We start from the raw sequence: 15,945 nt of genomic DNA on the forward strand, positions 1-15,945 counted from the left end.
GTGTCACAGATAAAAGAAAACGTAAAAACATATCTTGTTCGAATTGTAAAGAAAAATAATAATCTGCGTGTATGTATATATATATAACACTGTCTTTCATTTTCTGTAAAGCACTTTGAATTTTGAATTTGAAAAGTGCTATATAAATAAACTTGCCTTGCCTCTATCCCATAACTCTGATAATCCACTGAATTCTCGATAGAAGCATTTCTGAATCACGATAAAGAGCACAGAGACAGCAGCCATTCAATTGCACCAAAAACATGTTTTATTCTATAAAAGAAGAAGGGGGAATAATCACAACTGTACAGGGAGAAACTGACTTTGAAACACTATGAGTCACAGTATCAAAAAGCTCACGTTTTCCTCACTGATCTTTACACATTTGTTCTGTACAAATACAAAAAAAAAAAAATATTATTAATAATTGTATTATTATAATGATAACTGCATTGCACTGAGTAAATATAGTACTGGCCCATAAGTTACTGCATTCAATAGAAAATACCTTAACATTTGTGATTTTGCAGAAGGAGCGGAGGCACTCGCAAACCGTGAGGTGAGTCTCAGCGGGGATTACATCACTGTCGTTCACAGATTCCCGCTTTGACAGAAGATTTAGGAGAAAACAAGCTTTCACAAAACAGGAAGCAGGAAAAACACGACGCATGCATCAGTCTCCCTGCAGCAGCTCCAACACTGAGATATCATAATAGTTCAGTGTGAAACTGTGTGTGTTGGGGAAGAAAATACCAAATATGCTGATATAACGGACACCAGAGCAGATCAGTGTGCTTGTAAGTATCTTTTCCAGGTATCAAAACGTGTGCTGCAATGTGCTCGAAAGAAAGGGGAGTGGGGTCCATGTCTTTAAATCCTTCAATGTATAAAAACACATTTGAATAGTGGAAACTGGATTTCTGCAGGTGGTGTTTTCGGTTGCTTGAAATGGAACAAACGGGTTGGATATGTTTTATATATGTTGTTACTTTTCCATAACCAAGCTGCTATGAGCCTGGAGCGTGTACAAATCACTAACACATTAATATTTTGTAGCCCTGTATGACCTGAAGTTCTCTAAAGCTCGAGTGTTCTGACCCAATCCTAATATATCTCAAAATGTCACGACCGTTTCATATTTTCAGAAGATATCAAGCTGTTAGTAGAATAAATGGATCCCTATCATCTTTTCCTCAGGTCATCAATGTTAAGTCTCACACACTGACATGCTCACCAACGTCACTATAAGAAAACAAGAACTCTCCATGCAACAAGTGCACAACACAAGTGGGACCAACTCTTTTTTTTAAAGAAACTACGAAACAAATTCGATTTGAAAAGAAACACGTGACGAAACACACTTCATCAAAGCAACGGCGGAAAAGGAAAAGAAAGAGATTTTTCACATTATCTAGTCAGTGTTAAAAATAGAAATTCACCAGTTACATTTACTCTGCGCTTTTTGATTATATACATTTATGTACATGGATTTATCTTAATTATTTGTCATTGTCCTTTATGTCTTTATCAACAGTTTACAAAAGAAAGAAAGTTATATATACTCTTCTACAAAGATGTGCTTAGTTACTTTTAGTTGAAGCAGAGGGGATGTTTAGAGTAACTTTGCTTTGCACACTGCACTAAAACCTCCAAATAGATCGTTTTCAGTGCAGTGTGCAGAACACTGTCCCTGCTCATTGCATGCACTCAGCTCCATCTCATACTGCAAAGGTCAGACATTATGCTCCCACTTACTAGCTTTTGAAATGACAACAACTCCACTTGGAAAGGATCAGGATTTGGAAAAGCGTGCTCCGCAGATCACCGTCCCCTCTTGATTAAGACGTCACTTCCCAAGTTTGAGTGTCTTGTTCTGAAAGTGTATTCTGAGGAGGCTCGGTGATCACCAGCGCAGGCTTTCACACACCCCGACCTCCCTGTAGAGGCTCTGTGAGCTGCATGTCCGCAGGATTAGCAGCTAGTGCTCAGATCAGAGGAGCGGAGGTCTGGTCATGTTGCATAATCAAGTTCAGCCCAGAGCTGGAGAACAGCCCACTTTAAGACATGGACGCCACGGGTGAGAGGTCCGATTCTGTTCCAACGGCCTACGCCTGGTAAACATGTGCTGATGGAGAACTACATCAGGAAGACCGTAACGGGAGATTCTCCGTTAGACTTTGTAGGGGTTTCGTTTGTTGAGGCTTGAACTGGTTTGAACGAGAATGGACCCCCACCCTGGTTGAAATGCTAGTGAGGAGAGCGCTAAGTTTCCCCTGTGGTTTAAATCTCCGGCACCGCGGACCCTGCAGCCCGACACAGTGCCTGGTTCCTCTCAGAACCACTGACAGACGGCGGCCATGTTGGCTCCTGCGAGGTCATGAAACCAGTGCAAATGAGACTCTGCTGCTCTACTTTACATACGACCACATCGTCCATAATAAGCCTCGTCATTCTGTGATTTTCTCTATCGAGCACCCTCTTTCCTTTGTGCAAAAAACAAGTACATTCCCTAACCCTCCTCGACTGTCTGTCTGTCCCGATGTTGAACAGCCCGCAGCAAGAGTCCGTTCACACTGTAATTGTGTCTCTAATTCAAATGTGAATTTTAAAAGTTCCAATACCAAGCTTTTTAATTTCGAAGAGTCCATACGCTTCAAAACGAGCAATAGAATGTCTCCACACACAACGTGATGATAGAAACGAGCCAACAGTGCAAATATCCGTCCGCAGACAGGATGTTGATAAACGGCGTCTCAGTTTATCTGTCAGTGGTTCTGGCGTCGCCCTTTACAGATTAAGGCTCGACGGGCAGGAGGTAAAACAAGTGCCCGGAACACACACACTCGTAAAAATCGTAAATTCTGATTCTGTGTTTGTCTCAAAACATGCACACTCACACACACACACACACACGCACACACACACGAAAACACACTCACAAAAGCTCCCCTATTCCCTGCGCGAGAGTTTTACTTGTAATCTCAAACTACTGGTGTCTCCTCCGTCTTCTTCACAGCCAAAAACACATTTTTTTTTTTTTTAAAAAGGATGCCATTTTGTTAAGAGTGCCACACCTGGCAAAGAAGGAGAAAGAGAATTGAAGAGCCTTATTTCATAAGACGACAACAACAACGACGCATAAAAAGCAAATACTGTTATCGAAGAACAATCAGGGAGGTGTGTGCGGGGAGAACACGCAATAACAATAACTTGATTGATACAATAAAAACAAAATTCATCTTTATAAAGTTCACAGTCTTGTAGCTCCCTGTACCAGGGGAGGGGTCGGGGGAGGGGGACGGGGCAAAATAGTACTTTAAAAAGGGAAACATCTGTGAGACGTCACTTCAGCTGCTCCTTACAAGCACACGATGAAATATGTGAGGGGGGGGGGCGTCTGCTTTCCAAACTGGAGCAGGAACTGAAATGGTCTCGTCATCGGGAACACGTGCCGATTTATGTTTTAGGTTGAGACACAATGTGCCTGATAGGTCGATTATTATGGCACACAGTTAGTTCCTGGGTTCTTTGAGAGAGCATCGCGATGTTTGGAATTTAATTTTGAAGACTTTTTTTCGTCTCAAATGTATTTTTAACACTGATAGAGGATCACGCTTTTCAGAGACAACTGTTCGATCAGAAAGCTCCTGATAGAGATAAATATTTGTACCTCAAAATAAATGTAGTTTCTTAAAATATTCCCGCGGTTGGAAGGAGATAATTCATTCACTTTTTCTAACTGACATTTGTTTTCAAAAATTCATAAAATATCAAATTCCAGCTCACAACTTCCCGACTTCCCGATGTGTACAGAGTTCATATTGTTCAGGCAGCTGAAGTGACATCGTCCTGCTTTCAGTTCATAAGGAAACCACACTCTCCTCCTCCTCCTCCTCCTCTTCCTCCTCCTCTCCTTCGGATGGATGCCGTTGTATGACCTTCAGAGGAGATGGAGGATGCTGGGTGGACGGTGATGATGATGAAGATGAGGATGTGTTGAAACACACATATTAGAAAAACTAAACCTCCAATATACACACACACACACACATTCCTGTGATTCCATGATGATGATGATGAGAAGGAGGAAGAGGCAGAGGAGGAAGAGGAGGAAGAAGACGAGGAGGTACTGCGTCTCTTTCTCTCTGCTGATAAAAATCCTGATGTAGGCTCCAGCAGAGGTGAAGTTTTTTTTAGCCTTAGTTTGGAGGGGGGTCTCTGGTACAAGATGTGCTGTGAGGGGGGAGGTTAGGGTGAGGGAGGGGGGTCAGAGTTCACATCATGACGTGGCGGCGGCGGTGCAGGGACAGGTGGTCCGAGCGGGAGAAGGAGCGGTCGCACTCGGTGCAGCGGAACGGTTTGATGCCCGTGTGTTTGCGGAAATGTCGGGTGAGCTCGTCGGAGCGGGCGAAGCGCCAGGTGCAGCCCTCCCAGGTGCAGTGGTAGGGTTTCTCTCCTGGGGGGGAGGAGACAAGGAGTTAGGAGAGATGACAGGAAAGGAGGCGGTAAGAAAAAGATGGGAGGTGTTTGGATTCTGGTGGAAACAGACGGATCTGCTTCAGTTCGGTTTGAACTACATTTCCCAGAATTCCCAGCCCAGGTAAAATGTCTCTCTGCCTCTTTTACAAAAGATACTTTACTGTAAGATTATTCAATGTAAGTGGAAAATGTTGATTATGAGAACAAATAACTCCAAACAAAAGCATTTAGCCTGCTCAACTTTTTATTTACGGCTCTCTTCACCTTTTAAAAATTATTTTGCCATTTTTACGTCTAATAATTAGACCGAACTACCAGTGTTTGTGTTACCTGAAGAAGAAAAAACAGCAACGCCATTTTGTAGCATTTTCTTTAGGAGAGCAAATAAAATGTTTGCTTTTGGACTGGTGGACCTTTTAAGGGTTCAACTCTTCGTAGATACCTGACAATTAATATACCAGCAGAACAATCTGATTGAAGTTTAGCTCATTGGAAACTGATCCATCGGCCCTTACAATAGTTAGGCTTTTTGAACCAAATGTAGCTGCAGGTTTTCAGCAACACTTCAGCATCAGCTAAATATAATGTAACCGGCAGTGATGTTCTTTTTAGGGGTGAATGGCTCCTTTAAACCTGGACAGCTGCTCTGCTCAGCTCTCACCTGTGTGTATCCTCCGGTGGGCTTTGAGGTGGGAGCTCTTGGTGTAAACTTTTTGGCAGCCTTCATAATCACACATGTGGATCCGCCTCCTCTTGACGTCCGGAGAGTCCGGGTCCACGGGCTCCAGGTCCATCACCGACCTGAGGGGGGAACGGGAGGCAGTGATGAGTTAAAAAAAGAAAATCATACATTCTCCATCGCCCTATCATGAAAGCAGGTTTATTTCAAAGTTATGTTTGTGCCACAAGGGGGCGACAGAGTCCCACACAGCTTCCACTTCACTGCGTCTCCTTTTCCCTTCATATCTGATCTCTCACATTTCTTAACTCCTTCTTTCCTCATACCAAAAGAGAGAGAATGAAACTACATACACCCCCCATATTCTCCCTCTTAGATTCAATCTAAATTATGTTGATAACATTGTTTGTACTGTGATCTTCCGATGTAATTATGATATTCATTCAACAACCATGATGTAGCTAAAACTGTATTGAAACCTTCTCTGTTTCTCACTTGCCATTTTACAAGGAAGTGTGACGACAAAGTGCATCACGAAACCATGTTTACATCTGAACACACACACACACACACACACACACACACACACACACACACACACACACACACACACACACACACACACACACACACACCATGTATACATCACTTCAGGGGACATTACATTGACTTACATGCATTCCTGGAGACGTATCCTAACCTTAACCATAACCAACACATGCCTAACCCTAACCAAGTCTTCACCCTAAAATTAATGATTCCCCACAAGTATAGTAATGCTAGGCCACACACACACACACACACACACACACACACACACACACACACACACACACACACACACAAAATTAAAGCACTAAGCTAACCGTCTGCGTCCACACCCTGGATTTCAGTTACAGTCAGCAGCCTCGCCTACTGGGTGTGGCAGGAGCTCTGTCCTGATTTACTAACAGACACCCTGGACACACACACACACACACACACACACACACGCTGTTTTGCATGACTCTACACTGGCACAGTAACCTTCACTCTGCAGCCTTGGGTTAACAACCTTTCAAAATGCCACACTTCACTGGAGAAGAACAAAAGTCCTCAATTTGTACTGAGCACGCACACACACACACACACACACACACACACACACACACACACACACACACACACACACACACACACACACACTGATACATCCAGGGCGTCTCCGTGTGTGCTGCTGTACACAGAGGGTTACATAAGGTTATATAAGTGTCCAGCCAGGCAGCGCCGCAGTAATGTAATTACTCTGCAGGGGAGGAAGGTGATCCACACAAAGACCACATTTCCCAGAAACCCCACTGCGCATTTACTCTCTCTCGCTGGCCCTGTCAACTCCCATCATGGACTCTGAACTGAGATGACATCATGCATGGTTTGTTGCATTTATGTCCTGTCAACAGCGGCAGACACCTCCTTTATAATGGACCTCTGCTGTAGCAGGAGACAGGTTTTCATACAAATGTATTGCAAATTGTAACCCAACATTAAAACATTGGCATTCTGGCACAGGTAAGAACTGATTTAAAGTTTCAAGGCAGAGGTAGAATACACTACAATCTAACACATATTAGAATATAGCCGTAACATCTTTATATGAGGGCAAGTCAGTCTAGGGCCGGACTGGTCCAATGTTTATTGCCAAAGGTGTTGAAATGAACTTATTGCACATATTACACCTGGAACTAACAAAGCTTAAAGCATTGCCTATAAAAACAACATGACACAGGGTTAGGCTTTTTGTTGTTGTTAGAGGTTGATCTCGCCCCCGCCTCCGACGTAAGACTGACGTGCTTTCTAGGCGGACAACTTTTTGGTGCTTGAAACAAACCGGATTCCGGAGCTTAGAGGCGGCTCCGCTGCGGTGTGAACAGGAAAAACCAGTGCTTTTGAAGCTCCAGCTCCGAACAGGCCCTGGAACCGCGTTGGTGTGAAAGGGGTACTAGAGAGGTGGTGCCAAAAAAGTACCAAAAAATACCCAAAAAATACCAATTTCTGATTGGCTGGGCGAATTGCAAACCACGCCCCGTAAAACTCTGAAAAGTTTTGTGAAGCCGCCATTTTATTTGTGGCATTAGCATTATTAGCATTAGCATTAGCCCCGCGCACCAACGGAGAGAGAATAACTTATGGCAACACAAAAGAAAACATGGGAGCGGTGGAGATGAGGAGGTGTCGGCGTTCTGGCTTCAGTAGAAGCTGCTGGGAGTCCCAGCAGCTTCTACTGAAGCCTTCCCCAACTCCGGGGACTTCCGGCCGGGGACTTTGGGCGGCAGTATACGCCGTGAAGTGGTTTGCGGCCTGCCAGTAAACCCAAAGCAGAAGAAGAAGAAGTGACGTCAGCGGCTTCATTTGCCTAATCTTCCCCAGGGACTTATTCCGGTGTGAACGCGATCTGTACTTAGTTCCATGGGGTACTAAGTGCCGGCACTACGTACGGCAAAGTACTTGGTGTGAAAGCGGCTCTTTGTCCTTAAAGATAGTCAGCTTGTTGTTTGCGTCTGTGTCTGGACTCACCCTGCGTCGAGGCTCTGGGCGCTGAGGGAGGCGGACCCCGACTCTGTGCCGCTCTCTGCATCGCTGTCACTCTGAAACTCCACCGGAGACGTCGAGCCGGGCTTAAAACGAACTGCAGAGAGGGAAAAAGATAGATGGAATAAAAAGAGAGAATCAGGGAATTAAATTAGGAGAAGGAAGAAGAAGAAGAAGTGAAAAGAAGGAAGGGGGAACAGACAGAAAACAGCAGGGGGTTAACTTCTTAACAGATTAGCAAGACAAAGCTCAGTGTGTGTGTGTGTGTGTGTGTGTGTGTGTGTGTGTGTGTGTGTGTGTGTGTGTGTGTGTGTGTGTGTGTGTGTGTGTGTGTGTGTGTGTGTGTGTGTGTGTGTGTGTGTGTGTGTGTGTGTGTGTGTGTGTGTGTGTGTGTGTGTGTGTGTGTGTGTGTGTGTGTGTCTGTCTTAGGTGTGGTCTGCTCGGCTGCAGAATGTCTGGACTTCTCGTTTCTACATTTTTCTTAACAATTCTTAACTTTCTGTCACCAGGTAGAAACTCTTCCGTGTCTCGACACTGCGTCTCTTTCATGTTTTGCGATTTCAACAACCTTTAACAATGTCAGAGCAGGGGGAGCAGAGGCTGAACAGATGTTCATGAAACACACTGCAGAACTGAGAGACAATGCTAATTAGCAATTAACTGAAAGACAAATCACTGGAGGCGATCCGGAGCCTCTGCTGGGCGCCCTTCAGTTTAGGCAAGCTGCTGGAAACATCTTTTGGGTTTTCACCAAGGAAGATTTGAAAGAAGTGGTCTTGCTTTGCTTTGAGTATGCTTGGATATTTGCAAAATGAAATGAACGCTAATCTGTGTACTGCCAGGTATCTCAGTGAGATGAAACGAGAGTGGCTTTAATCAAGTTTTCTATACAAATAATGGTTTAAATGACGATGAAAATTATCATAAAACTATAGCGTTTTAAAGTTTTTTTTTACGTACTATGATAGGAAGAGAGATCTGATTCGTTTTCGGAAAATGTACTCAGAATATTTCAAATTATCTCAAATGTAACATCACTGTTTGATAAATATTTAAAAATGCAACTTTTACCTACAAGAATCTGACTTTCTTTTCTCTTTGAACATCTCAAAACATTTTCAATGCAATATAAAATGCATTGTAAATACTTAGCATTTAATTAGTCATTAGTCAGGAATTTTCACAAAAACATTTGCCAAATTGCCCTATTTCAAAGATCTAATCAAAACTATAATCAAGTGACACTAAGTAGGATCTCAAAGCATGATATATAAGCATCAGCTCGACTAGTTATAGTCAGGCTTTAATCCCATGACATGTTAGCAGTTACCTCCAAACCCTGATCAGATTTTAATGTGTATTCTTCATTAAGTGACGTGGTCATCACATTCCTGACACAGCTTCTGAAATGTAATTCCTAAAAGGATCTGTTTGGTAATATGATTACCATCAATGGGAATGATGCGAGAAGGTATTCCTCTATTATATTATCTCGATCGCATCATATTGATTTCCTCGGTGAGATGTGAGATGTCTGTAAACATCATGTCCTCTGCGGTCAGATGATCCGTGTCTGGATCAGAGAGCAGCTCTAATTCACTTAGTCTATCCGGACATTTCTCCCTCTTTCCCTCCCCCTCTCTCTCTCTCTCTCTCTCTCTCCCGTTTCAGTCAGTCTCTTGCTTCGTCAGAAATAAAACTACTTTAGACAATACACGACAATAGCAAACAAAGAACAGTGGTGTAAAGTAACTAAGTAAATTTACTCAAGTACCGTTCTTAATTACAATGTTGAGGTACTTTTCTTTACTTGAGTATTTACATTTTTTTTTTTAAATGTGTACTTTTACTCCACTTCATGTATTTAATACCTTTAGTTACTTAACAGATCTGGGTACTTCTACTTTTACTCAAGTACATAATCTGAGTACTTCTACTTTTACTCAAGTACAAGATCTGAGTACTTCTACTTTTACTCAAGTACAAGACCTGAGTACTTCTACTTTTATTCAAGTACAAGATCTGAGTACTTCTACTTTTACTCAAGTACAAGATCTGAGTGCTTCTACTTTTACTCAAGTACAAGACCTGAGTACTTCTACTTTTATTCAAGTACAAGATCTGAGTACTTCTACTTTTACTCAAGTACAAGATCTGAGTGCTTCTACTTTTACTCAAGTACAAGACCTGAGTACTTCTACTTTTATTCAAGTACAAGATCTGAGTACTTCTCCGAACACGGCATATTCAGAGCGTGATTTTTAACTCTTTGGTCAGAAAACATGGTGAATGCTAAGAAAGAAGCCGACCCCCCTCCTCCCATCTATCTGCAGGAATGTGGCCGCCATGAGGTTTAAAGTCCAGAGAGAGAGGAGGGGTGAGGCGGGTCTGGGGGGTGGAGGGGGTGACGCAAGGAATTTGGGTGGAGTATGTGTGTTGGTATGGAGAGGGTCACACAGCAAGAGAAGTGTTCTTTGTTTCTGGAGACAATTAAAACCCCCGACCTCTTCACTGTGGCCGTGTTTCCTGAATCCTCTCCTCCTCACCCCCGACACGCCCCACCCCCGCCCAGTCTGACTACTTTCCTCCATCAGCGTCTACCTATCCACCCCTCCTCCATCTTTTTTCCTCCCACACAGCTCCACGGGAACAGAACATGTCACGCTGCCTCCGGCTTGTTTGGCTTAGCAGGTACAGGAGGAAACAGAACATATCAAAGTTCCTGTCTCCCCCCCCCCCCCCCTTTCACTCACTCCCCTTGTCAGGCTCACATCTTCACTCTTTGTTGCCGATCAGTGTTGAACGTGGGCTGAAGACATGCACCAACAAAGAAGAGTGTCTATACGACTACGAGAACAGGCGGCAACTGCACTTAACCAATTAAAGAGGACTTCTTTTGTTCATCTTCAGGTGTATATCAGTATGTAGTGTCTCTACTTTAAAGAGTCCTCTCCTGCTGATGTTTAGGTTCATATCAGCATGTAGTGTCTCTACTTTAAAGAGTCCTCTCCTGCTGATGTGCAGGTGTATATCAGTATGTAGTGTCTCTACTTTAAAGAGTCCTCTCCTGCTGATGTTCAGGTGTATATCAGTATGTAGTGTCTCTACTTTAAAGAGTCCTCTCCTGCTGATGTTCAGGTGTATATCAGTATCTAGTGTCTCTACTTTAAAGAGTCCTCTCCTGCTGATGTTTAGGTTCATATCAGCATGTAGTGTCTCTACTTTAAAGAGTCCTCTCCTGCTGATGTGCAGGTGTATATCAGTATGTAGTGTCTCTACTTTAAAGAGTCCTCTCCTGCTGATGTTCAGGTGTATATCAGTATGTAGTGTCTCTACTTTAAAGAGTCCTCTCCTGCTGATGTTCAGGTGTATATCAGTATCTAGTGTCTCTACTTTAAAGAGTCCTCTCCTGCTGATGTTTAGGTTCATATCAGCATGTAGTGTCTCTACTTTAAAGAGTCCTCTCCTGCTGATGTGCAGGTGTATATCAGTATGTAGTGTCTCTACTTTAAAGAGTCCTCTCCTGCTGATGTTCAGGTGTATATCAGTATGTAGTGTCTCTACTTTAAAGAGTCCTCTCCTGCTGATGTTCAGGTGTATATCAGTATGTAGTGTCTCTACTTTAAAGAGTCCTCTCCTGCTGATGTTCAGATGTATATCTGTATGTAGTGTCTCTACTTTAAAGAGTCCTCTCCTGCTGATGTTCAGGTGTATATCAGTATGTAGTGTCTCTACTTTAAAGAGTCCTCTCCTGCTGATGTTCAGGTGTATATCAGCATGAAGTGTCTCTCCTTTAAAGAGTCCTCTCCTGCTGATGTTCAGGTGTATATCAGTATGTAGTGTCTCTACTTTAAAGAGTCCTCTCCTGCTGATGTTCAGGTGTATATCAGTATGTAGTGTCTCTACTTTAAAGAGTCCTCTCCTGCTGATGTTCAGGTGTATATCAGTATGTAGTGTCTCTACTTTAAAGAGTCCTCTCCTGCTGATGTTCAGGTGTATATCAGTATGTAGTGTCTCTACTTTAAAGAGTCCTCTCCTGCTGATGTTCAGGTGTATATCAGTATGTAGTGTCTCTACTTTAAAGAGTCCTCTCCTGCTGATGTTCAGGTGTATATCAGTATGTAGTGTCTCTACTTTAAAGAGTCCTCTCCTGCTGATGTTCAGGTGTATATCAGTATGTAGTGTCTCTACTTTAAAGAGTCCTCTCAAAAAGCTCTTTATTTTTCTCATACTGCCTGTGCTGCAGCACCTCTTTTCACCCTCTGTCTGTAACCAGAGCCCAGTCTGCTCCGATTGGTTAGCTGTCCGGCTCTGTTGTGATTGGTCAACCGCTGAGAAGTGTCCCGCCCCTTAGGAGTGCTAACCACATGTAAGTAGAATGAAAAGTTAACAAAGGAGTCCATCCTTAAAATGGCTGTTATCAATAGACTAGATCCCAAATTGTGTAATTATTATGCTTCTACTCTAAATGAGAAGAAGCCGATAACGTGAGGAAAATCCCAAATGTGAATATCAAACTGAAAGCATCTTCGGGCCACTTTGTGTGTTGGAGATTCTTCTGGACATTTTCCAAGAGTCACTTCGTGTACACTCCTGAGTGGAGGCTCTGGATCAGAAACCAAGGTGAACTAAACTGACTTCAGTTCAGTTTGTCCAATGGGTGGAGCCCGTTGCACCAGCTAGCCTGAGCAAATAACGAGTTTCCCGTCATGTTTACACAGCCTCCTCTGTGCACAGTTTCTGAACACTAATCGACTGGATTCAAGCATGGCAGCATGACAACACGGGTCCCTCTGCAGGTTCCTCAGCATTGGTCACCTGTTCACACACGGCATCACCTCAGAGTCAGAGAAAGGTCACAGCACTTTAAGAGTGTTTGAGCAGCAGCTCAGGTAAAAGTTTAAAAAATGACTCGGCCGTGTGTGCTCTCATTCTGATTCATGACACTTCGACAGAATCAGCTGCTGAGATGTTGACCGGTGCATTTCAATCGGGAACAGCAATAACTTTCACTTTCACGAGGTGGAACTTCTGTGTAACATTTCGCCAAGTGTCCTCATTTAGACGGCAGCATCGGTCATCCGGCACATACGGACGGCTTCCAGAAGGACCAAGATAGACAGGCCGACAGACGGCAAGTCTAACATATCGCTAACCACACACACACACACACCAACCCTCAAGAGACACGCTGAACTCCTCTGAGGCCGAGAGCGCCCTGGAAATAACACACTGGGCGGGAGTGACAGATCAGGGACGAACAATGGCGGGCGTGACAGTCGAAGGTAGAAATAAATCAACCATCTCCTTCCTCTTCCTGAATGATATTGATTTGCATGATCTTTAAACAAACACTCCCTGTGCAGTGGACCTTGCCAAATATGTTCTTTAGTTCTGTGCGTGTGCGTGCATGCGTGTGTGTGTGTGTGTGTGTGTGTGTGTGTGTGTGTGTGTGTGTGTGTGTGTGTGTGTGTGTGTGTGTGTGTGTTCAGGTTTGGCCTCCCTTCTTCTGTCACATGCAAAACAGAAATCAGAGCCTTCTTAAACTTAACATTCAAAGACTTTTCAAGGACTTCCTAAAAAGTCGATTCCCCCTAATGCTACTGGCAGAGCCCGAGACTCAAGATGTTCACGCACCCGAGACAAGACAGGTCTTTGAATCCTTGAAATCCAATGGGAGATGTGTCCTTTATGGTCCACTACCTTGTTGTATGTGTTACTAATGTAGTCTCTTCCCACATGTCGGTGGAAAGACTAACAAGAAGAACTACGGCAAGGAAAACTACTTTTCTTTTTGCAATGGAGTCTAGTGGCTTTGAGAGGAGAATATGTATCGTATGTTCGGTACAACATAACTCAATATAAGAGTCCAAATCACTGCTGATTAGATTTATTTTATAATATCTAGGTGTCATGTTCCCTTCACTTTTGATAGAAGCTCGAGCCGATAATATTGTGGTTGATGCAGTGTCATCTGTCACGACAATGAACAACGATTGTAACCTTTTACTCAAGTCAAAGTTATTGTCAATCTTTCAGTTTGTGTGTACAGACAGAGATCGAAATACTGATTCCCACAATCCCGAATACAAAAATACTTATAGAAATATGTATATCCTATATATACAGATGTTGGTGCATATAGGTGTGTTTTGTATGTCGTGGGAAAGAAGCTTTACTGGAAGTTTTCCTAGCGACACTCACCAGATCCTTCTGAGCGGCCGTCGCTGCCTATGAGCGGCACGGTGATGGCTGCCGTGGCGACGCTGTCAGTCGTCATGGTGGTGTAGACGACAGGGAGCGACTGCACCACCACCGGGATGGTCTGCAGCTGGCCCACCTTGCTGGGCATGCTGACGGAGGGGATGGTGTGGATGACGTGGAGGATCTGCTGACCCCCGGCTCCCTGCGTGGCCAAGATGGAGCCTGGAGAGAGGACCTGGAGGAGGAGGAGGAGGAGGAAGAGGAGGAGGAAGAGGAGGAAGAGGAAGAGGAAGAGTGTTAGATCTACTGCGAAACTTAACTTCAATTGGCTAATTAATTGCTCTGTATGCTGCATGCCTCACAATGGAGTGGTGCAGGGAAGACATATTTTCATTGGCCTTTCCGGAAGTTAGCATCGCAAAGGTCTCTGGCCTAAGGAGATTCTTCCATCGGATTTGGGAATATTGCAAAAATTAAGATCAGCGGCAAACACATGATGATATGATACAGCAGCGTCATCCCCACATATTAACACGCTTCTATCCCCAAAACAATATCTGACTTCCAGGGAATATGCTAATAAGGGTTTGGGACTCATTCATTCAAAACATTGTTAAAGAGAAAAAGGGTATTTATCAATAAAACAGATAAAATAGTGCAAGTAAATACAATAAAATAGTGCCATAAGAGTCTATATACTCATTTCAAGGCTTTGAAAAAGAGCAAGCGGTATTTACCATGGAGCCTATGGTTTGTATCGTGGAGGGGACGGGTGTAGCGGACATTTGTGGCACCATGCCGCTGGGGGCAGGGTTCATGGTGGTGCCCGCGGCGGAGGAGGGGAGCGAGGAGGGGCGGGGCTTGTTGAGCGACAGGTCCACGGGCTCGGTCTGGTCCTCAGCGGGGGGCGGGTCGGGGGAGGCGGGCTCCAACTTACACACCGGCTCCGTCTTCACCCGCAGGTCTGTCGTCTGCGTGCAGTCCTCGCCTTCACCCACCTGCCGGGGACACGGAGGGGAGAAAGAGAGTTTTAGGAAGCCGATTGTACTTTGGGATGCGTGTGGCACCTTTTTCCTATTCATGCTTAATTCTTATATATTCCCCTTATTTTGAGTCCCTTTTTGCTGCTTCACTTGTTTAAAATATCGTATCCAAAGACAGATAAGTATTATTATTGGATACCTGTTGGTAACTCATTAATACTTTTCCTCCTGACCTTTGCCGAGTCAAATGATAAGCTCAATCAGACTTTCACAGGACTCGAGATATTAATGACTAATGTAATCATGCGTAAGTGAAGTATGCCAATGCGTGCTGCTTTAGAGTTTAAAAAGCCAGCTGGAGCCACAGACACAGAAATGATCTCATTAGTTTTATTTGATGTAGCTGGAAACACACGACCGAGGGAAACACGGCAGCAGATGGCTTTTGAACACTTCTGTCACATGGTCGTTACAAGAACACGGCCGTGGACTAAAGGTAACATATATATTCATATTTATCATAGAGGTGCAAAGAACATGAAGTTATTTCAGACGTCACACTCATTTCCCACACATACAGGGATGACAGTACTTCCTGATTTGGATCAGTACCATTAACTTATATAGCTGGTCTTATAAGTTAAAAAGTCACAACATTAAACGCCTTAGTGCTTCAATTTAAATGGCATTTGAAAACACACCACTAAAGTCACAATTCAAATGTTTTTTTACTTTTTAAATGTTAGATTTTTGCTTGATCACTTTTTGAAATCCCTGTGCGTTTTCTGTGTATGCTTTTGTTTTCAATTCTGTCTTCTTTTTTTTGCACCTTTATCGTATATAGTAAAAAGTGCAAGCCTATGTACATCAAATAAGCTTGAGGAGATAACTTAACGACAACTCCCAGGGTGCATCTTGGTACAAAGCATTCCTTCAGAGCCGTCTTGTGTGCTGCCAGGGAAAGCTAAAGATTTCACTTTGTCTCATCAAACATTCAGCCAACATTTCAGACTCTGGGTCAACGGATGAAAT

The 15,945-nt window shown here is 43.6% G+C and overlaps 1 protein-coding gene across 3 annotated transcripts in view; it reads right to left on the reverse strand.

Annotated features, from left to right (window-relative positions):
* Positions 1-245: 245 nt before the first annotated feature.
* klf8 (Kruppel like factor 8) overlaps positions 246-15,945 on the reverse strand; it is an 81,061-nt gene continuing 65,361 nt past the window's right edge. For 2 of the 3 annotated variants that reach the window (XM_034098861.1, XM_034098862.1), the window contains exons 3-8: positions 14,668-14,928; positions 14,293-14,373; positions 13,931-14,165; positions 7,712-7,823; positions 5,141-5,280; positions 246-4,456 (exon numbers count right to left, since the gene is read on the reverse strand). In XM_034098861.1, the coding sequence (XP_033954752.1) occupies positions 4,275-4,456; positions 5,141-5,280; positions 7,712-7,823; positions 13,931-14,165; positions 14,293-14,373; positions 14,668-14,928 (1,011 nt within the window). In that variant the 3' untranslated portion in view covers positions 246-4,274. The remainder of the gene's footprint in view (positions 4,457-5,140; positions 5,281-7,711; positions 7,824-13,930; positions 14,166-14,292; positions 14,374-14,667; positions 14,929-15,945) is intronic. The other variant, XM_034098863.1, reaches the window with a different exon arrangement.

The sequence above is a fragment of the Pseudochaenichthys georgianus genome, chromosome 14 (assembly GCF_902827115.2).
Source record: "Pseudochaenichthys georgianus chromosome 14, fPseGeo1.2, whole genome shotgun sequence".
Lineage (NCBI taxonomy): Eukaryota > Metazoa > Chordata > Actinopteri > Perciformes > Channichthyidae > Pseudochaenichthys > Pseudochaenichthys georgianus.